Below are 22,252 nucleotides of genomic sequence, written 5' to 3'. Positions count from 1 at the left end.
ATAGAAATATGGAAATCCCAGTGATAGGACTCTCCTCTTAGATATTCTTTATCTCCTTGGAGAAGTGTTGCTAATTTGTTTTATGAGGAAACACTGAATTGCGAATTGCTTCCCTGTTGATGGGGAAAAAAGGTATTGCCCAGCGGCAAGTTACAGAGGGTCACCAGACCTCTTCTCTCAACTATTCCACACAATTATTGTAAGATTGTAGGGAACCCTGGAGCTTTCTCTAGCTCAGTTTTTCAGCTGGATCATCAAGAAAATAAAACATCTCTATAGGTGTAAATGTGTGGCTTAAGTAAAACCCATTTTCTAAAAAGTTCTTTGCAATCCATGTAATAAAATTGTGATGTAAAAACATTAAGTATTACTATTTCCCACACTATCTAAAACTCATGTGTTAAATTAACAGAAAGGGAGCATTTTTTCCATTGATTAATATTTTTCCTGTTGAACAGATGAGAGAAAGCCAAAAAAAGCACAGCTGGGCCATTTCCCCTCACTGGGAACGTCATTTCCAGGCACTTTGTGCTTACTTGATAACTAAGAACTATTTTGATAAGCATTTCCCAGTCGGGATAAAAACGCATGTTTGGTTCCAACCTCCATTCTAATTCCTGATTCCGCCTTGCTTGAAAACGACCCTCAAATGTAATTGACCATAACCTCTGGGGCAGGCCAAGATAAGTCCACGGTAACCCACCTGACCGTTTGCTCTGGTGTTGGAAATGTGCTGTGAGATGAAGGCCTCTGGCCAGAAGCCAAGTTAAAATTAGACTGCTAATTGGAATTGCTGTACGCCTAGTGCCCCCATCCACACAGCCTGGGACAGGTCTTAGCCAGCTTTATGATCGTTCTGGAATGGAAAACAGCCCTGGGTGAAAGTGTAGGGAGGTGGCCAGCTAATCTGTCTTACAGACAAGGCTGGCTCAGGCTCCCTCCAGAATTCCTAACTCCAAGAAATTCCTTCTTTCTCCAAGTCATCATTATCATCCCCATGCAACTCTAATCGAAGAAAAGGAAGGAAGGAGATGTCAGAACTTGAGGCCTCTGAGGAACGTCCAATTCCAGCTACATCATACTACAGCAAACAAAGGAAATTAATGCTGAATTGAGAAGCAACAGCCATAAGATTTCAGGCAAGAGTGAAAAGAAATTCCAGGAAGTAAAGAGTTAGAGAAAGAAGTGTCAAAACTTGGGGGCAAACAGTAGTGATCTTAAGCCTGGTAAAAGACTTAACTCATTATAATTATAGTGACCATCCACAGCAGATTCACTGTGTTCATTAGTTGAATAAAATAACACTCATTTTACACCAAATAGAATTTAGCTTCTAGCATCATTATATCTGGAGATAAAGCTAAGAAAGGCAGAGTCCACTTCAAGATATTAGAATGAATCCATAAGAAATTGTCAGAAGAAGAAAAAATAACTGAGAGTCCCTAGAAGAAAGCAAGTGAATGGAACATTTAATCACACGACACAAAGAATGCCGTAAATTACATGGCAGAATCGAAGATGTTTAATACAATTCTAACAAAAGAAAAATGAGGTCAAAATGCTCCTTTAGAATAACTTCATGTCAATAACCTATCCTTTTGGTAGGCCTGTTAGTGACTGCACAGTTACAGATGTAACAATGCTTGAATTCCATTTTCTACTTTCTTTGCTTCTATCAAGATACTGGAAATTAAAAGTGACATAAGAGGAAAAGAAGAAAAACCGGCCCTAAATCATGTGTAAATTAAAGCAAGTCAAAATGAGAACTTCCTTTGAAAATATAGAAATATTTTACAGAAAACAATTTTTGGTATAATTTTCACTTTAGTTCAGTGTACAGTTCCATCTGATACACCAGACCGGAGCTTTTCAAACGTGATTGCACAAGAATCAGCTGGGATCTTTTTTAAAGGAAAACTGTAGATGTTTGGGCTGACTCTCCAATATCCTTGGTAAGGAGTTGTAATTGACAGAGCAGGAGGAATCTGCATTTAACAAGCAACGTTTTTTGATCTGTAGGTGATGAATCATTAGTATGGTCAGGACTAGCATTTAAAAACCAAATAGAAGAGAAGAGGAGAGGAGCAAAGAAAGTAGCAGAGTGGATTCCTGGTAGAAAGGGCAAGTTAGGTTTTGTAAAACTTTGTGTGTGTGTGCGCGTGTGTGTGTCTGTGCTGCAGTTGATGTCATGTGTATTTCTTACGGTGGTTTTTAGTAAAAAAAAAAAAAGAAAGAAAAACACTGCTCTAAGTTGGGTGCTCCCAAACTATGATATCCAGCACACAACCAGTTTGTGTAAACAAACTTTCTTGGCATACTGCCACATTCATTCGTTTATGAATCATCTATGGCTGCTTTCACACTACAACACTGGGCAGAGGTGAGCTATTGCAACAGAGACCGTATGGCAAAGCCTAAAATACTTATTATCTGGCCCTCCACAGAAAAAGTTTGCCGACTTAAATGATTCCGATCACAGGGCCCTGATCTGAACCACACCCTGTGAAATGCTATCTTACAGGGTACAGCACTTCAGAATCAGACAATGAGCAGTAAGCCAAATACTCATTTCTTCCTTAGAAAACGGTTTTTCTTATATATTATTTTAAAAATCTGACAAGATGAATAAAGTGTGATTTTTTTAAAAGAAATACTAGATACTGACCCATAAGAAGATTCTCTATAGGTATGTGTTACTGCTGCTGGGGAAATTTTCCTGAGTCGGCACTGTTCTTTTTCGCTTTGGGAAGTGTGACCGCACATTGTAATTTCCGGAATTCACTCCATGCTCATCATGGAAATATTCTGTCTGTTGGAATCTCCTTTTAGTGGGGACATAGGCCTATTTATATCAATTTATTTGCTGTTTACTACACCTTACACATGCTTTTAAAAGCAGCCCTTTATTTTTCTTTACATGCATTTTAAATGCTTTTATATACTTGCTTTTATATATATGTACGATTTCCATCCCATAATTGTTATGTCCAAACAACTGATCCTCAGCTGACACAAGTATCTGAACCGACAGTGAGGCCTGTACTCAGCGTTTCTATAAGGCTATGGAAAAGCCTGAACATTTACTCCGAGTTAATTATCTTAAACTTTGGAGATTTAGAGTACATAAAAGCAGTGAAGAGAAAGGACCCTTTTTCTCTTTAGCTATGGCCTCCTATCGTAGATCTGTGTCTGAATGTAAAATGCATAATTTGCTTAATTTGGAGTTTGACATCAGCTTTTCGTGTGTTGACATGAAATTTATCCCCTGCTATTGAAGAAACAAGACAATTCTTTCCCGGGGAGTCTCATGGCTTGAGACTCTTCAGTCTGTCCAAGTATAAAGGCTGTCGAGCTATTTATTTCAAAGAATGCACAATGGTCTGAGAGCAGGAATTGCCAGTATGTACTGATGTGTAACAATACCGCCTGCTTGGCAACCTCCCTAGTTGGAGGATTTGCAGTAAGTTTGTTTCCACCAGGTCTAGCGGCCTTGTGATTGGCACCAGAGACAGACAGAGGCAAAGTCACACGGCGGATGAAATCCACCTTTGTGGTCTCCACAATTCTGCCGGTTCTTCCTCCAGCTCCCTACTTCCAAGTGCTGGCCAGAGGGCTCCAGTGTCCCTTCTCTGGATTCAGTGTCCTCAGACTGCCCAGCCAGCACCCTGGGCACCTGCACTGGGCACCGAGTCCACACTTGCCCTCCCTGCCCAGCACCTCAGATTTCCAGGGTGTTGGCACTCACACTCTTCCATTCTTCAAAACATATCTCTGACACCACGTGCCCTGGCCAGGGACTCAGTCACTGTGAATTTTGGGGTTTGGGATCAACTACCTTTGATCATGTGCCAAAGTAGTAACTCAAGAGAAAGCTGAACTGGGCCCTCATCTTTCCCAAGTAGCGTTTGCTTTCTAATGTTGCCTTCTGAGATAAAGTCCCTGAGCAAATGTGCATTTTTAAAAAATTGACTAATTTCAAACATACAGGCTATTTTTAAAGTAATATAATCAACTTTCCTGTACACAGTATCAGCTTTACCAAATCTCAATATTTTCACCATATTAGTGGCAGGTTTTTCCAAAGGAAGTAAAATATTACTGATAGAATAGAAACCCTGAGTATCCCTCTCTGATTTCATTCATGTCCCTCTCCAGAGGAAAACCCCCTCTTGAATTCAGGGTTGTCACTCCCAAGCATGTTTATGTATACATGCCTAAACACTGTATGGGGTTTTTTGTAGTTTATCAAATTTTATATAACACTTCTCATTCTATACAAATCATTATAAAACTTTATATTTTTGTGATTTGCCCATATGAACACATATCACCCTAGTTCATTAATTTTAATTTCTGAAGACTGTTCCATTATATAAATATACAATTTACTTGTCTTACAAACAGCTTTATTGAGATATAACTAACATATAACAAACTGCACATATTTAAAGTACAAATTTGACAAGTTTTCAAATATGTGTAAACCCATAAAACAGTCACTATATTCAAGATAATGAACATATATATCATGCTCCCACTTTTCCTCCTGACCCTTTGTAATTCATCCTGTCCACTCCTCCCTGTCACTCATTCCTAAGCAACTACTGATTGTTTTCTGTCACTATAGATTATTAGAAAGTGTCATTTCTACAATTCCATATGAATATACTCATGCAGTGTATACTAATTTCTGTCTGGCTTTCACTAGCCATAATTATGTTGAGATTCATCCATGTTGTTGCATGTTTTAATAGTTCATTCCTTTTTATTGCTGAATCCTATTCCATTGTATGGTTACACCACAAATTGTTTATCCATTCATCTCTTGATGGATATTTGGGTCATCTCCAGTTTGGGGCTGTTACCCAAAATTCATGTACAAGCCTTATATGGACATATCCTTTCATTTCTCTTGGTAAACACCTGGAAAGGTTGGATCATATGATAAGTGTATATTTAACTATTTAAGAAACTGCCAAAGAGTTTTCCAAAATGCATTGTTTTCATTCTTACAAATAGTGCATGAGAGTTCCAGTTCCTCTACATTCTCACTAATACTTGGTACTGTCCATCTTTTTAATTTTGACCCTTCTAGTAGGTAAGTAATGGTATCTCATTGAGGTTTGCATTTCCTTAATGACCAATGATTTTGAACATCTTTTTATGTGCTTATTTGCCATCCATATATCTTCTTTGGTAAAGCATCTATTCGAATCTTTTATCCATTTGGTGAAGGGGTTGTCTGTTTCTTTATTAATGTGTTTTGAGAATTTGCTATATATTCTAGATACAAGTACTTTATTAGGTAAATAATTTATAAATATTTTCTCCCAATTTGTGGCTTATCTTTACATTCTCTCAACAGTGGCTTTTGAAGACAAGATTTTACTTTTGACGAAATACAATTCATAATTATCTATGTAATCTATAAATATTTCTTTTATGCTTTTGTCATTGTATACAAATAATCATTTGTCCAACCCAAGGGCAGCAAGATTTCCTCCAATGTTTTCTTCTAGAAGTTTTATAGTTTTTACCTTTTACATTTAGGTATATGATTCATTTTGATTTAATTTTTGTATCTGGTATGAAGTATGGATCAAATTTCATATTCTTACATGAAGATAGCCTCCCCTATGTGGAGGCTAAAACTCAGTCTCCAAATTTCCCTTGCAGCTCGAGTTTTCTTTGTAATTTCAGTCTCTCCATTTTTACCTCCAAAACTGCTAATTTGTTATTTTCATATTTATTTTTTCTTATTTCATATCCTTCCTTTGTGGTTTCACAATTTTTTGTTCTTTTACTGTAGAAGTTATTCCTTCATTTATCTCTCTGAACATCTTTTTTATATTTTCTCATAAAATTAATTTCATCTGGGGTGAGATACTGTCTTTGCTGATTTTGTTGGTTGTAGTTTTAGACATTCACGATTTCTTTATATGCTTTGGAATTGTGGTTTGAATTTCAGTTTGAAAGGGAAGAAGTCATTCACAGTTTTTCTCCCTCACTCTCCTTGCTTAGTCTACCCTAATGGTTTTACAGTCACCTTCACTTCACCCTTGGGGGTCCTCATTCAGGAATCCTATGTTATCTCTGCATTTCTGAGGCTCCTATTTTGTGCAGGTATTAGAAATAGTGCAGAGCCAGGCTCCAACACAAGTGACTTGCTGCAGACTCCCAGGCCTGAAGATTGCTCAAAGCTATGGTTGGCAATAATCTTTTTCGTCCCTTTTAATGAACTGAGAAACCTTGTGCAGTCCGTGGGATTAACCAATGAGCCTGATTTCAGCCCCCCATGCCATCTGGAGCACTTCTAGCCCCTTTACCCCAACGCTTCAAGAAATATTTACCCACTGGAGTTGAAGGTGTAGCAGATTTGGTCTCTTCCAGACCAAGTCCCAGTAGCCTGTGTCTTAGCCACAGTCAAAGCTTTTGCAGTGTCGTCATATTTCTGGCCCATAAAGATATTTATCATCTTGTTTTGGGTCCAGTTATGTCTCTTTGCCGGTCTATTTTCCTATGTTCTCTATCATTGATATGTGTTCAGGGTGGAGTGGGTGCACCAAAGCATGAACCTCATACATTACTACGGCCAGAACTGGGGATACCCCCTCACTACTTTGATCTAGCTCATGAGAGACACCCTCATGCTGGGGAGTTAAGTGAGGGAAAGGAGGCATGCTGGCCAGGAAGTTGTGGTGGAGTGTCATTGCAGGCTGAGTAAGGGCCCCCAAAGATGCCCATATCTCAGTCCCAGGAGTTTTTTTTTTTTAATGTGTTAACTTACATGAGAAAAGAGTCTCTGCAGATGTGATTAAATTAAGGATCTTGAGATGGGGGATATTATGCTGCTTTATCTGGGTGATCCCAATGTAATTATAAGGGTCCTTATTAGAGAAAACCAGGAGAGTCTGTCGGAGAAAGAGATTTGAGGATGGAAGCAAAGGTCAGAGTGATGTGATGAAGAAACCATGAGCCAAGGAATGTGGGTGGCCTATAAAAGCCAAAACAGGCAAGAAATGGATTCTGCCCTAGAGCTTCAAGAAAGAAACAGCACTGCCAAAACCTTGACTTTAGTCCAGTGAGACTGACTTTGGACTTCTGACGTTCAGAAGATCAGATACTAGATCTGTGTCCTTTGAAGCCACCAAGTGTGTAGTAATTGGGTACAGCAACAATAAGAGACTAATATGAGTGTTGAGAGCTGATCCCTGCACACGACCATATAAAGGCAACAAATTACTTTCCATTGCATACTAATAATTAACTGCAGCTGTATTTCAGGCAATCATGTGTCTGAGAACCTGGAAGATGTAAGGTATTAAGAGATGTACATATGCGGCCTGATGATGGAAGAGGAAATATATGCTGTAAGGACTCCAGGCTGATGCAAAGTGCTCTTCCAAGTCGTACAGTCTGTATGACTTAGAAGACACATCTGAGTCAGGCCTTGGCCAGGAAATAATGTCATATTAATTTATTAATTCACTGTAATAGCTTTAAGAACAATTTGATTTGATTTGACTTCAACTCTTCTGATCACCACCACAATCTACATGTATAAATATTTTTCAATCTACATAGACAAACTAATCTAAAACATTATACAATATTAGAAGTACCTTTTAAATTTTGTAGAAAAGAGAAGAGCACATATCTTAGTTATTGTAATCTCTGTACACTGCTTAATACTTGCTAATTTGATTTAGTTATACATATTTCATTAAAATATAGCTATGAGCATTAATAACAGAAATTCATGAATTCATTGGATGTCAAATGTTTCTCTTTTTTAAATATTTATAAAATTATCTTTTGAGGGTGGCACAGAAATGGGTAAAACAAAATGTATCATGAGTATTTCAATAAAAATATGACATTTAAAAATAGAATAAAGTAAAAAAAAAAAAAAAAAATAGAATAAAGTGATGAATTCTAAAATTACCAACGGTTTCTGAATGAATTTTGAACAAATAAGAGAGTGGCCATAAAGAATATAATATAAATTTGTGAATTGATTTTTAAATATAGTTTACTATGAAACCACAGGAATTTTAAACATACAAACATTAGAAAAGAAGTACTATTAATACATCCACAAAGGGGTATATGATATAGTGACACTATAGGAATTTTGCCACCATGAACTGATACCTGTCTAAATTCACTCAAGGACAGGGGAAACCACATCACAATTTCAACATATAAAGTGTGATTCATTTAAACCTATATTTAATACTGTGTTAATTGCTAGCATATAGCAATAAATGTGAAATGAACTCTTCCTCTGTGGAACCCATCTTCTCACAGAGAAGAGAGGTGGAAAACAATGGCTAATTATAGAGCTCCACGCTGCCCCCTGGAGTTGGGTAATGGAGAAGCCCTTGTATTACAGGTATGCATAGGAGACCATAATACAAAGCGAGGGGTGGAGAAAAAAATGGCCAACCAAGGGGCTTTGAACTACATCTTTTTTTTTTTTTTTGAGGAAGATTAGTCCTGAGCTAACTACTGCCAGTCCTCCTCTTTTTGCTGAGGAAGCCTGGCCCTGAGCTAACATCTGTGCCCATCTTCCTCTACTTTATATGTGGGATGCCTACCACAGCATGGCGTGCCAAGCGGTGCCATGTCTGCACCTGGGATCCGAACCGGCGAACCCCAGGCCACTGCTGCGCCACCAGGCTGGTCCCCTGAACTACATCTTAAAGACTTAAGAGGAGATGATAGAAAATACAGAAAAAGGGGGTATTTAATATTTCTTAAACTATTGAAGTGCCTGGGAGTATGATATTTTCTCCAGGTAAAGAATATGAAATCTTCCGCCTTAGAAATCTTACCTTCCCTTCTTTGATCTTGGTTCCAATAATTTGTCGTCTTTGCTGAATGATCTCAATGAGAAGATCACACTCCTCCATCAATTTGGCTTCTTGACGCGATGCATTGACCTACAAGATAGACAGAAGAGTAAACATTAATTTGGCCTTTGTTTTCAGTTCTTTCAGCTCTTTTTAATGTAGACTAGTATATTTCTGGTAATTTCTGAAAAGATATAGTAAATGTTAACTCTTCTTCAAATTATGCAGGGATGGCAAATATAGGACTTACACGTCTACTCCTTATTTTGCAACCCTGGAAAACATTATTATCCAATGATAGCAGTCTTTACTGCTAAGCCAGACTCAGCCTCAGAATCTTCCTTAACAGATCATGCACATAGCTATTACAAGTTACATAGTTTGAAATTGACACTTGAAATATATTTGCAATTTCTGCTTTTATATTTCGAAAGAAAGCGCAATTTTGGCCTGTTAAATGTAAAAAGTAAGTTAACAAAAAACTAATATTATTCTTTTATGGAGGATGTATTACTATCAATATCTTCTGCACAAATTTTCCAAAACCTAGGTAGCAAGGTTACGTCACATTTATTGGACTTTTCTTTTAAATACAGACATTCAATTTTGCATTTCATCACTATAAAAACATCAACAAAGAAAAAGGATGGTTGAATGTTCTACTAATCTTATGACATAATTTAAAACTTTACTTCTGGTATACTTCTGAAAGACCAAGGTTCTACAATGATAGCATGTCATTCTCCTGGAAGGGTAGATCATTATAGAATGGTTTGTATTTGAAGTTTTTAAGACTCATTGTATGCAAGGGAGGGTTACAATTAGCTCATTCTTGGCAAGTGGGCTTGGGAAATACTCTGCACAAGCTATTTCCTCCACCTCATGACAATTCTGAAATGCTTATTCACAAACAGAGACCCAGAAATCACAGCTGTGGGAAATGAAGATCGTGTGCATGGGGTTTATGATTTTAATGCAGCGCACAAGAAGCTGCAGTGTTATAAAGAGTGACAATAGCAATGATTACTCTAGCACATCTCAGGGAGGAGACACGGCCCAGTCATTAAGCCCTTTTGATTTGGGATACTTTATTTAACTGTAGTAATTTCATTCTCTATGAATGAAATAAACTGGAAGTAGGGTCAGGAGCTCAGGATAAAAATCCATTGATGGCTGTTCAGAGAAAACATGTCCTGTTTCCAGAGGCCAGGATTCCTTGAGTTATTTTCTTGATCATTATAAGACACAGTAGAGAGACTACTCAAGAAGTCTTATTGAGAAGACCATGGTCACTGGCCATTTGCACCAAACCATGAGATCATGTCCTATGTCAGATTAGCACACAGACATATTTGCTAAATGTTTAATGAACAAAAAAAATTAAAAATACACTGATGGACAAGTACAGAATGTGGAACGCAGGCTAATATTTCAAGCAAGCTAATCACTGGGCTCAATTTCTCTTACCATTACTTATGTCGTCATTTGTAGTTGCCTCTGAGGCTTCCTAAATAAATTTAACATCTACGGAAATATTTACCTGAAACTCTACTACTCTCAAGAAATTTCTTGTCTTTCCTTTTCACCTCAAACTGAATTTAATAACTTACTACAACTGAGCTGTGAAAAGAATGAGATCATATTGAAACCACGGGCACATCATGATGGAGAAAGTGAAATTTCTAGAAAGTAGCATCCTACGCTTGAAAAGTATCTCCTAGAATGAGCCCTAGGAGACAAGTTGTACTTGAGCATACAATCAACATAAATCCAATAGGATGCAAGCTCCATAAGGGGAGGGATCTTTGGCTGTTGTGTTATGAGGCATCTATCCCAAGCGCCTGGTGCCATATCCGGCATAGAACAGTGAAAATGACCTTCCAAGGAGAGACAAAGTAAAGTATAATGAAGCAAGTAGCCATCATGATATACTGCAAGCACTCAATATGCATGTATTGGATTTATTGGTTTTCTAGGACTGTGTAGACATAAAATTATGTCCTAAGGATTATTCTTAGTGGGGGAGGGAATTGATTTATTTTTCCAACTTTATTGAAATATATTTCACATATCATAAAATTCGCCCATTAAAGTACCCAGTTTTGCGCTTTTTACTGTATTCAGAGTTGCACAATCATCATCACAATCTAATTTTAGAACATTTTCAGCATCCCCCCTCAAAATCCTATACCCATTTGCAGTAACTCCACATTCTTACTATCTACCTCCTTTCGGGCTTAGGGAACCACTAATCTACATTCTGTCTCTTCACAGATTTGCCTGTTCTGGAATTTCATATAAACAGAATGAAACAATATGTGATCCTTTTTGTCTGGTTTATTTCACTTAGCATAATGTTGTTAACACTCCTCCATGTCAGAGCACGTGTCAGTACTTCATTCCTTTTTACACCAAATAATATTCCATTTTAGGGATGTACCACATTTTGTTTATCCATTCTTTAGTAGATCGACATTTGGGGTGCTTCTATTTTTTGGTTACTATAAATAATATTGCTGTAAACATTTATGCATAAATTTTTGTGTGCACATATGTAGTCATTCTTCTTGAGAACAGAAGTGGAACTGGCGGGTCATATGTCAACTCTATGTTTAACTTTTTGAGGAACTGCCAAACTGTTTTCCAAAGTGGCTGCACCATTTTTTTTTTCTCCCCAAAGCCCGAGTACCTAGTTGCATATCCTAGTTGTAGGTCATTCTAGTTCCTCTATGTGGCACGCCACCACACCATGGCTTGATGAACAGTGCGTAAGTCTGCGCCTAGGATCCGAATCAGCGAAACCCGGGCCACTGAAGCGGAGCGAGAACTTAACCACTCGGAGACAGGGCTGGCTCCCGGCTGCATCATTTTATATGCCAATGAGAGGTATATGAGGCTTCCAATTTCTTCACACCCTTGTCAACACTTGATATTGTCTATCTTTTTTGTTTTAGTCATCCTAATAAGTATGGAGTGGTATCTCATTGTGGTTTTGATTTGCATTTCTTTGATAGCTAATGATGTTGAGCATCTTTTCATGTGCTTATTGGCCATTTGTGTATCTAATTTAGAGATATGAACATTCAGATCCTTTGCTCATTTTGTAACTGGGTCATTTATCTTCTAATTATTAAATTGTATGATTTCTTTATATATTCTGAATACAAGTCTCTTATCAAATATGTGATTTGCAAGTATTTTTTTCCCATTTTGTGGGCTCTCTTTTCATTTTCTTGATGGTGCTCTTCGAAGCACAAAAAGTTTTTAATTTTATGAAGTCCAATTTATCTATTTTTCTATTGTGACTTGGTCTTTTGGTTTTGTAGGTAAGAAACTCAGTCCAAAGTCATAAAGATTTACGTCTCTGTTTTCCTCTAGAAGTTTTCTCTCTTACGCTTAGGTCTATGAGCCATTTTGAGTTAAGTTTTGTGTATGGTGCGAAGTAGGAGTCCAACTTCCTTCTTTTGCTTGTGGATATCCAGCTGTCTAAGCACCACTTACTGAGAAGACTATTCTTCCCTCCACTGAGGTGCCTTAGCACTTTCGTCAAAAGTCAACTGACCGTATCGTAAGGTCCTCAGGTTTTGACGTTCTTGCTAACATATCCTGTGCTGAAAGATATTCCGGTTTTGACTAAACCTAATGAGTCTCCACCAGTAATTCTAGAGTAGGTGCTGTGAAATGGGGTATGGAGTACCAGCTCTACTAACATGATGATATTGGGAAAGTCAAGGAATACCTCCATTTCTAAGCTTTCCTAGTTTGTAAAATGAGGTGAATAATATCTGCTTTCTCAGACATGTGGGATTATTGTGGTAAACACATGAAATAATACATGAGGAAATAACTAACATTATGAAGCCACAGACAAATTTGAGGTAATATTGTCTGCATTGAGAAGTGGCTTTGTTAACAGAATATGATTTAGTTTGGGATCCATTTCACTCTCAAAATTATTGGGATTTGGGTTACTCTATAGTAGGAAAAGTGTCCCAGTTGCCATTCTAACATGGGGCTCAATTTAATCCAAATTCTGACTATTTAATATTTACGATGGATAGGTTTTTTTTCTTACCAAAAAAAGTGGACTGAAATCTGCTTTGTTGAGCCAAATATGTTTTGAGAAACTGATACCAAAACCATCATGGCCTGAAAATATAAATTCCCAGAAATTTGGGAACATGATCTGTTAATTTTAGGCCAAGTATTTTCCTTAGATCTTTCAAAGAATACAGAGTTGACTTTCTCTTGAAACCAGGAAAGTTGAATCTCTTTTTCTACTTTTATGAAGCTTCCAAATTTTTGTAACTCTAGTATTCTTATATTCCAAAAGGTACAATAAAATAAGTTGAGCGCTATCCTATATTTCTAGAATTCTTCCACTACAAAGAAATTTTCCACAGTTTTGCTGCTTCATATGTCACTTACAAAAAGTTAATGATTTGATTGGACTTCGTTTCTTATATGGGCTATTAATTTAAATATGTAAGGCTTTATTGGTTACTTGCAGTGTGTTCAGGTGTTCTAGTTCCCAGGTTTGGTTTGGAAGCTGGTAGCTCCTGGTTATGGTTTTAGCTTTCCTTTCTGATTCCCGTCTTTTTGAATCAGAAATCACCAAGGCTGATGGAAGTGCTTTGAGTAGGGCCAATCGAAGGGTGCAAGAAACGACCCCTACATTTCCACCTTTGCTCCTTAAGTCTCCTTCTTGGTCCCTAACCTAAAGACAAAAGTGAGATGAAGACAATGAGGAATGATGGTCAGTGGTAAGTGACTACTGTATCCCACCTCTGGACCACACTGGAAACGGGGCACTTATCCTTCAGAACCCTTGACATCGCAGGACAAAATACAGCTTAAACTTGGGCCCTCTTCCCCGTCCAGGCTCCTCACTGCTACTTTTGTCTCCTCATCTCAGTTATACTCCTGAGTACATAGCATATCAGCCCCAAATGAGGAGAAACTTAGTCACTTTCACCTCATCTCTGTTTCGGCCTCACTCATGTCCTCAGCATGCTTCTTCTCTATATCTGGAGTTACAGCTTCCTTTCTCATCTTGAAATGCATCATTTTACCCCATCGTTGTCTTCTAGTCCTTATTACTAACTTTGTCTCTTTGCAAAATACTCTAAATTAATTCTTCTAAAGTTAGATCCAATCTCAATTCTTTCAGAATTTACTTCTTCTTTCAGGCCCCAATGCCTATCAGGGGCTGCAAGTGCCACAGCCAATGTCATGCAAGCTCAAGTCATGACTACTCTTATAAAACACTAGCAGCCTTCTATCTGAAAGAGCTACATACGACTAGCGACTCATTCATCTATCCATTCATTTATTCATTTGAATAAAGCAACTGAGTTCCCACAGTGTATCAGACAGCATTCTAAGCACTGAGCACACACTGGGGTCCAAGAGAGACAAAGTTCCCATTATCACAGAGTTTACAGATAAGCACAGGGGAACAGGCTGCACAAGTCAAGAAACAAAAATTTCAGATTGTGACAAGTGCATAAAGGAAATTAAAGAGAGTAATGTGATTGAACATGGCTGAGAGTAGGGCTCATTTTATTGGTGGTCAGACAAGAATTCTCTAACAAGTCTCTCGAGGAATGAAAAGGAACCAGCCAAAAGATGTGGAAAGGGTGTTTGTAGGCACTCCTGACTCTGCTTTTAACAGGCTACCTCCTAATCATACAGTTGAGCTTCATTATTCACAGATTCTGCATTTTCAAATTTGCCTACCTGCTAAAATTAATTTGTAACCCCCAAATCAATACTTGTGGCATTTTCACACCCACGTGTAGACACACTCAGAACAAGGAAAACCTTGAGTCACTCTACCAGCACCCAGCTGAGGTTGAGCAAGGGCACGCTCCGCCTTCTTGTTTCAGCTCTCATATAACCAGAGGATGGAGACAACGGGGCAGTGCAGAAGCTTGGGCCCTGGGGCCCCTTGGATGGGGTTTGAGTCCCAACTCTGGCATCTGTTAGTAGGGCGGTCTCAAGCAAGTCACTTAACACTTCAGAACCTCTTTTTTCCTTTATAAAATAAAGAAAATAGAATCTACCAGGATGACTTGCTTTTAGGATTTAAGATCATAATCTATGTGAGGGTGTGTGTGTGTGTGTGTGTGTGTGTGTGTGTGTCCCCTAAGAGCAATGGTTCAGTAGTAGCCAGTTCCATGATCCTGGTGACTTTATAGAACATAACTACTGCAAACAACGAGAATCAATTGTATTTATCTACTATCTAGTGTGTCCATAATTGTCCTGAGTATTTCAAGGTCAGGAAGGGAAATTACATAAGTAAGACATAGGACAGTCTTGCTAGTAGGGAGTGCTAACCCACTCTCTGCTATTCCTAGGGTAATTTTGCTGCTTCTCCTTGACAGACTTTCTGATTGTTTACAGTCTAATGAAAGAGAAATTAGCAAGCCGAATAGTGAAGTGAGTGTAGAAAGCGAACACTCGTGTCTGGCCCTCCCTGCCCTGAAATCTAATTCAGCACTGAGGGCCACTCGCTCATATCAGATACCAATAATCAGTTGCAGTCCCATGTAAACTGCCACTGGGTGCACAGTTTATTTGCCTTTTCTAGAAATGCAGTTACATGTATTCATTCCCCAGATTAATGAATGATCACATAAATGAGTTGGCTATTTTCTCCAGGGCACTTGGTTAGCAATGCCTAGTAAAAAATTCCCTTGCTAAGTTTTATGGTATAATAGTGTTACAGGATTTCACAGAAGAGGTGGGGTGAAGTGAACAATTCATTCTTTTGTTTTTGTCATATATGTATAAACATTAAAGGGATTTAATTATACACACACTAAAAATTGGACTACATGTCTGTGAAATGTTCTTTAGCAGTCTGTAAACAGTTTTTAAGCATTTCTAAAAACGTACTCTTTTAATTTGACTTGTATTCACCTGCAAACTGAGATGTTCACTGCAGAGTATAAAAACATCATTAGATTTCAGAGACGTGTGGCCTTAACATCTTTAGAAATATTTTATGGAACTCTGAGAAGGAAACATCAATGGGGAAAAAATATCTGGCCTCTTACAGGTGAAACCGGACTAACATGCTTTTAGGAATCCTCATTTTCTGATTTTTGTAGTGCTTTGTTGAAATGAGTTAGCCATCTCTAGATTTGCAGAATAAAGCCTTCGAATTCCTCTTGTGAAAAGGATACGCGAACTTGATAGATCACTTCCTATTCATACACAGAGGCCAACCCTGGAGAGAGCTTAGGAGAGGAGAACCCTGATGTGTTGGAGAAAGGACGTTTTATTTCAGGGTGTGGAGGAAAGAGGGGTGCTGGCGTTGGACAATTCCAGAGGCCACAATTCACTTTCAATTCCATGAGAATGGTGCCCCTGATCTGGGCAGCCCAGGAGTGCCCTATCACACTGGCCCACCATTAGTGCACTCTTGAAATTGTACCAACAAATTGGGCCCCTTTGGTTTAAGACTCTAAATCTTGCTATCCTTGAAATCATTACTAGCTATACTGGGGGTTTAAAAAACAAAAGTCTACTTACAAATTTGTCTAGAATTGGTCCTCATGGCAAAAGCAAAGCCGTACTGTGCTTTAAATTAAGGTGACCTTGAGAAAGGTTGAAAGTCTCTTTTATTGGATGCTTTGTTGATGTCGTTATTGTTTAAACTCAACAGCACTTTTCTCTACTACTAAGAATATATAATTTTTGGGGCTGGCCCCGTGGCCGAGTGGTTAAGTTCGCGCGCTCCGCTGCAGGCGGCCCAGTGTTTCGTTGGTTCGAATCCTGGGCGCGGACATGGCACTGCTCGTCAGACCACGCTGAGGCAGCGTCCCGCATGCCACAACTAGAAGGACCCACAACGAAGAATACACAACTATGTACCGGGGGGCTTTGGGGAGAAAAAGGAAAAAATAAAATATTAAAAAAAAAATATATATATAATTTTGAGTCAAATTTAAGGAGGTTAGTGTTACTAGTTTCTAATAACACTATCATTTCATACTGTTATATGTTATAACATCCATAACAAATCTATCTCGCTCAAAAAGAAAAACATTGGAGGACTTAATTCCAGTCTGCCCAGGACTGGAGCAACCGGAGCACAACTGGGCTGCAGAGAAGCTGATAATTTGGCCAGGAAGATGAGAGGATAGAGAAACGCAAGTGGGCTCTACGCCCTGCCGTGGACTGCTGACCAGGTGCGAAGAGAAATATGAGGACGTGAGGATGCTTTGGGTTTTATTGCCAAAGGCAGCTGTGATGAACATTCCAGACCCTGGGGCAGAAGGCAGACAGAGCTGCCAGAAGGAACAATGAAAGGGACTCAATACTCGAGCTTGTATATAAAACTGAGCCAAGGAGAACTGACTAAGAGCAGACTGCATTACTGTAATTCATCTAACATGTTTATATGTAATCTTCACCCTGAAACTCTCTCACACCAAAGTCAAATATCTGCGGACCCAGCTCAAGTAGACGAGAAAGAGAATGGCCAAGTTCCCAGCGCCCCTCTCTTTGGAGGAAAACCTGGAGTACAGGACAATATTTTTAAATATTTAATATGTTAATTTAATATTGAACATTTATGACCACAACTTTTTAAAGCCCAAGAAAGGCTTTTCAGAAAAATAAAAAATGGAATTCCCTCATAAAGTGCTTTTGATGAGGAGTAACAGTAGTGATGGTGTGGATAGAAGCTACATGTAATCCAACCTTTATCCTAGAGTGACGTAGTGGAAAATGATTTGGCCCAGAGGAGACCAATTCTACATATTGATTAAATATCCAGGTGGGATTTTGCTATATTTCTTCTATGAGATAAAAAAATAGCTCCCAGGAACCTCATGATAAATCCTCTTTTCTTGAAGTTTCTAAGATTATGAAGCTTGAATGTTGGATAAGGAACCGAGATGCCATTAAAAATGGCAACACACCGTGGGGAGCTGGGCAATAAGTCTTCTTATAAATGAAACACAACTGTAACAATACAATAAAACTGTCCAGAAGGACGCCACTGCGAATGCCTAAAACTCTGGAGCTTCACACAAGGAATTATTCTCCCAAGAGCAGTGTACGCAACACTCCCATCCAAGATGTTGTTGATGTTGTTTACCTTCTCAGTAAAGCAAAATTGTCAAAGGAGAAAAAATTCAGACTGAACAAGGGCTAGAGGAGGCAGTAGTTCAGAACTCAGGGTCCTGAGGAAGTCTTCCTGGGAGTGAATGGCAGGGCTTCCTTCCATCCTAGTTGCATGTTCTTGGGAATTCGCTTAAATTATCCATTTCTCGAGTTCCTTATTTGCATAATGAAGAAAATGCCAACTCTTACCTGGTAGACCAGGTGTTCCCCCAGGGGACGTTGGCAACATCTGAAGACATTTTCAGTTGTCACAATTGGGAGCAAGTGCGTGCATGTGTGTTCACGTGCATGCACTAATGTCAGCTAGCGGGTAGAGGCCAGAGACGCTACTAAACATCCAACAATGCTCAGGACAGCCTCCATAACAACAGAGAATTATCTAGCCCCAACTGTCACTAGTGCTAAGGTGAGAAACCCTAGGGCATACTGTGGTGAGAACTAAATGAAATAATACATGAAAAGCCATTGAAAACTGCTTGGCACATGGTAATTACTCAAGAAATGTTAACTATCAGTATTGTCAATAAACTCTGTTTACGTGATATGTCCATATGAGACTAGTCAGCCTACGCTGACTACAAGTCTAGGACTAGTCAGCCTGTACTGATTGCCTGGGGACTTTCTACCATGAACCAAAACTTTTATCCATCTACATCTTTCACCAAAACGATGGCTTTGGAAGCTATAACTTGAGCATTAACTCCAGAAAATTTGGAGTTACTTTCAAATCTCAAATGCATTCCTTACAGCTTCCTTCCTGATGCAATGGGGGTGAGAATGGGGGTGGGGTGCAGAGGAGAACCTTCCATGATGGGGAATAGGAGTTGGGAAACTTTGCTATAAAGGGCTAGACAATAAACATTTGAGCTTTGTGGCCCATATGGACGCTGTTGGAACTACTCAACGCCACTGTTGTAGTTTGAAAGCAGCCACTGACAATATGTAATCAAATGGGCATGGCTGTGTTCCAATAAAACTTTATTTACAAAAACAGGTGATGAGTCAGATCTGGTCCTAGAATCATAGTTTGCCAACCTCCAGCATAGAGGAAAAGATCATGGACTTCATAGCCTAAAAGCTACAGGTGTGAAAAATGTGTTAAATTTCTGCAAGAATGTTTCCTCATTTGTGTACTTTCAGTGAAAATATCTGTCAACTATCTGGCACATAGTAGGTACTTGATAAATATTTCTTTTCTTCCTTCAAGGCATGAATAGTTGCAATTACTGAATTCACAGGATTTCGATTTGAAAATAAAAATATTCTTGCAGCATGGTTTTTTGTTTTTTTTTTAAAGATTTTATTTTTTCCTTTTTCTCCCCAAAGCCCCCTGGTACATAGTTGTGTATTCTTCGTTGTGGGTTCTTCTAGTTGTGGCATGTGGGACGCTGCCTCAGCGTGGTCTGATGAGCAGTGCCATGTCCGTGCCCAGGATTCGAACTAACGAAACACTGGGCCGCCTGCAGCGGAGCGCACAGACTTAACCACTCGGCCACGGGGCCAGCCCCAGCATGGTTTTTACTTTCCCCGTGATGTCCTGCCGGCTTCTGTCAGAGTTATAATAAAAGCTGTTCTTCCCGTGATGTTTTTCTCAGTTGTACTCAACTGACTTCAATCTTACATTCTTGGCATTAATGCCACAGACTTTTCTTTTTGTGTTTAATGGTAACTCTATTCAAAGCAGTTCCAAAATGAAGAAGCAGAATGGAAGGTGTTGCTCATAATTCATTCAAAAACAATAAACTCCTCCCTTCCTTTCTCTCATTAATTACACACTTTATAAAACAAATGCTCCACACCCTTCCGTTTGGGTTGGGCACACAGAGTGAAAAAAAACCTATTAAATCTGTCATGGGCATTTGTCTCTATCTAGTCTTTTTCATAAAGTTTCTGATACATGGCAATTTCTATTAAGCAATTTTCAACAAATGTATTTGGTAAAAACCAGCCTTTAGATGGTGTGGCCAGAAGCTAAAAAATAACTTACAGAAGAGGATGGTTAATTGAGCAGTGGGGAGGACAGAGGTGCTATGTTTCAGGGAAAGGAAGTCATTTCTAATGGAAAGAGGAAGCTTCTATCCCACGACCTTACATTACTCACTTTCAATCTTACATGTTGTTTCTCATTAAGTGGCATTCTTTTCAGTTGTTGCTCCATGATTCCTGAATAGCAACGTACTGGAAAAATACAAAGTTGGACTCCTATTCAGGCTTGAGTTACTCAAGTATAGATGCCATCTGCTCCCCTGCAAGGTCATGAAGAGCGAGGATTGGATCCCTGCTCCTTGGTATTCCTTACAGTGAGTGAAATATATTTGATTATACCACTGATAAACTTGCAGTTGGAAGGACAGCTGGAAAATGTTAAGCTTTGTTCTGTCTTTCTGGTGCATCCACAAGTGATATCTATGAAATATCTTGCCTGGTTGTCACTCTAGAATACGAGCAGAAGCTGACAGATTGATTTTTAAATATCTTTGATGACCAGTGTTTAATATGCACATTTATTCAATACAGTGAAAGAGAGGAGAGTTTAGGGAAATTGAACATGTGAGCCATGGGCATGATGGGGAAAAAGGATCTGTGTCATCATTCCATTTTAGAGGGGGTCTGCGGTTCTGTTCTCCTCACAGCAGGGCATGAGTCTAGGGTGGAAGTATAAGTTGTTGCCAAGAAACACCAGTAGGGTGGTGGGGAAGTAAGATGGAGAAAGGTGTGAAGTCAGTGAAGTGTACCTTACCAAGACCACTGTGGGCAACTGGAGATCAATCCCAATGGGTAACGTTGGAAACTGCAAACCATTCCAGGTGATGGGGAGGAAGAGCGGTATTTACCTAATATCCCCTATCAGTCACTGGTTGAAGGCTGTTGGGGGTGGGTGGGTATTACCTCCCCTCTGGAATTAACCGGTGAGGCGAAGGAGGTAGAAAAAGTCCCCGGGCAGAGTCTTAGCCACTTGCAGCTGGAAGCTCTCAGGCCAGGGGACACAGAACTGGCGAGTGCTCTATGGGTATGGTGCTGACAGTTACGAACAGGAGCACTTACATTAGAGGGGACTAAAATCCTGATGTTTCCTAAGAAGAGCCTGAGAGGACGTCACAGGGCACTGGTGTCACAGTCGTCCAGTTTGTTCTATAGCTCCAATGACTTCTGACTAATTGCAGGGCTGAACAGAGTATGCATCTGGCAGTGTTTTCTGTCCTAACCTTGGTCATTCCTGACTCCAGGGCTACAATCAACTTACAAATGTTCACTTACAACTGACCATAAATGAGTCTAAATCTGAGCAACAGCAGGCAAAGTTGCCTGGAAAAGAAAACATATGAAATCTAGTGAATCAGACTGAAAAATATATATATTTCTTTATCTAGAGACCTGCCACTTTCCCATCAACTCACTATGAAATTATTATTGTCTTCCTAAAATAATGGCTTTATAGCTTTAAGCCTTAATATGTACAGTTTGCTGCAGTAAAATTGAATTTAAAAAGCTTGAGTTCGGGATTACAGGAAGAAGTGTCTCTGTCTCTCTCTCCCTAAATTGTCTGAAAGGTCAACTATATTTCTATATACAAACCTGACAGATGCTGCCTTCCCACCTTCCTACCTGGGAAACAGAATGCTCTGTTTACACTTGTCAGGATCGGGGGTGGCGAGGAGGCGGCATCCTGCCAGGTAATGGAAACACTGCTTACTTTAATTTTACTACCAAGAACAAAGCCTTCTTATTGTTTAATAGAACCCTTAAAGGCAGGCCTCATGGGCATAGTTCTAATTTCTTCAAGACCATAAACAAGAGGAATTCTTTAAGGCCATTTCATGAAAAACAGAAGGAAAAAAAGACTTTATTCTGCAAAATTTAAAGCAATTCTTTGCTTAAGTAGCCAGAGCCTGACTCCAAGTTAGCACTCACGTGTGCTCTCTTATATGGGCGTTTGTCGGCATTGTCTACCTGGGCAGCCATTCCTTTGGTAAGATTAGATCGAGGCTATGTCAGAGATACGAAACAAATCACCTTCCTTTTAGGACATCATCTCTTTGGCATCATTTTCAGATGACATGGTAAAAGAAGAAACATTTTGCACCAAAAATAAAGAAGCCAACACTCTCTGCTTGCAAATCCTATTTATAAAACTGGGAACCACAAAAATCTTAATTCAGTGCTTATTATGATTCTGCCAGCAAACTAAACCTTCCATGCAGTCCTAGCTTCTCAGCTGCAGGTTTTACTTCTCTCTCCACTTAAAGTACAGGTGG

General features: G+C 39.1%; 1 protein-coding gene across 5 annotated transcripts in view; it reads right to left on the bottom strand.

The window, feature by feature from the left end:
* Window positions 1-22,252, bottom strand: part of MID1 (midline 1) — a 357,392-nt gene that overhangs the window by 41,179 nt on the left and 293,961 nt on the right. For all 5 annotated transcript variants that reach the window (XR_006890368.1, XM_046673833.1, XM_046673830.1 and 2 more), the window contains exon 4: window positions 8,838-8,945. Coding sequence is in view for 4 of the 5 variants with exons in the window: in XM_046673833.1 (XP_046529789.1) it covers window positions 8,838-8,945 (108 nt within the window). In the remaining variant the exon portion in view is untranslated. The remainder of the gene's footprint in view (window positions 1-8,837; window positions 8,946-22,252) is intronic.

This window comes from Equus quagga, chromosome 10 (assembly GCF_021613505.1).
Source record: "Equus quagga isolate Etosha38 chromosome 10, UCLA_HA_Equagga_1.0, whole genome shotgun sequence".
NCBI classification, from domain to species: domain Eukaryota; kingdom Metazoa; phylum Chordata; class Mammalia; order Perissodactyla; family Equidae; genus Equus; species Equus quagga.
Note: the sequence above shows the minus strand (reverse complement) of the source record. Positions and strands in the feature narration are given on the sequence as shown.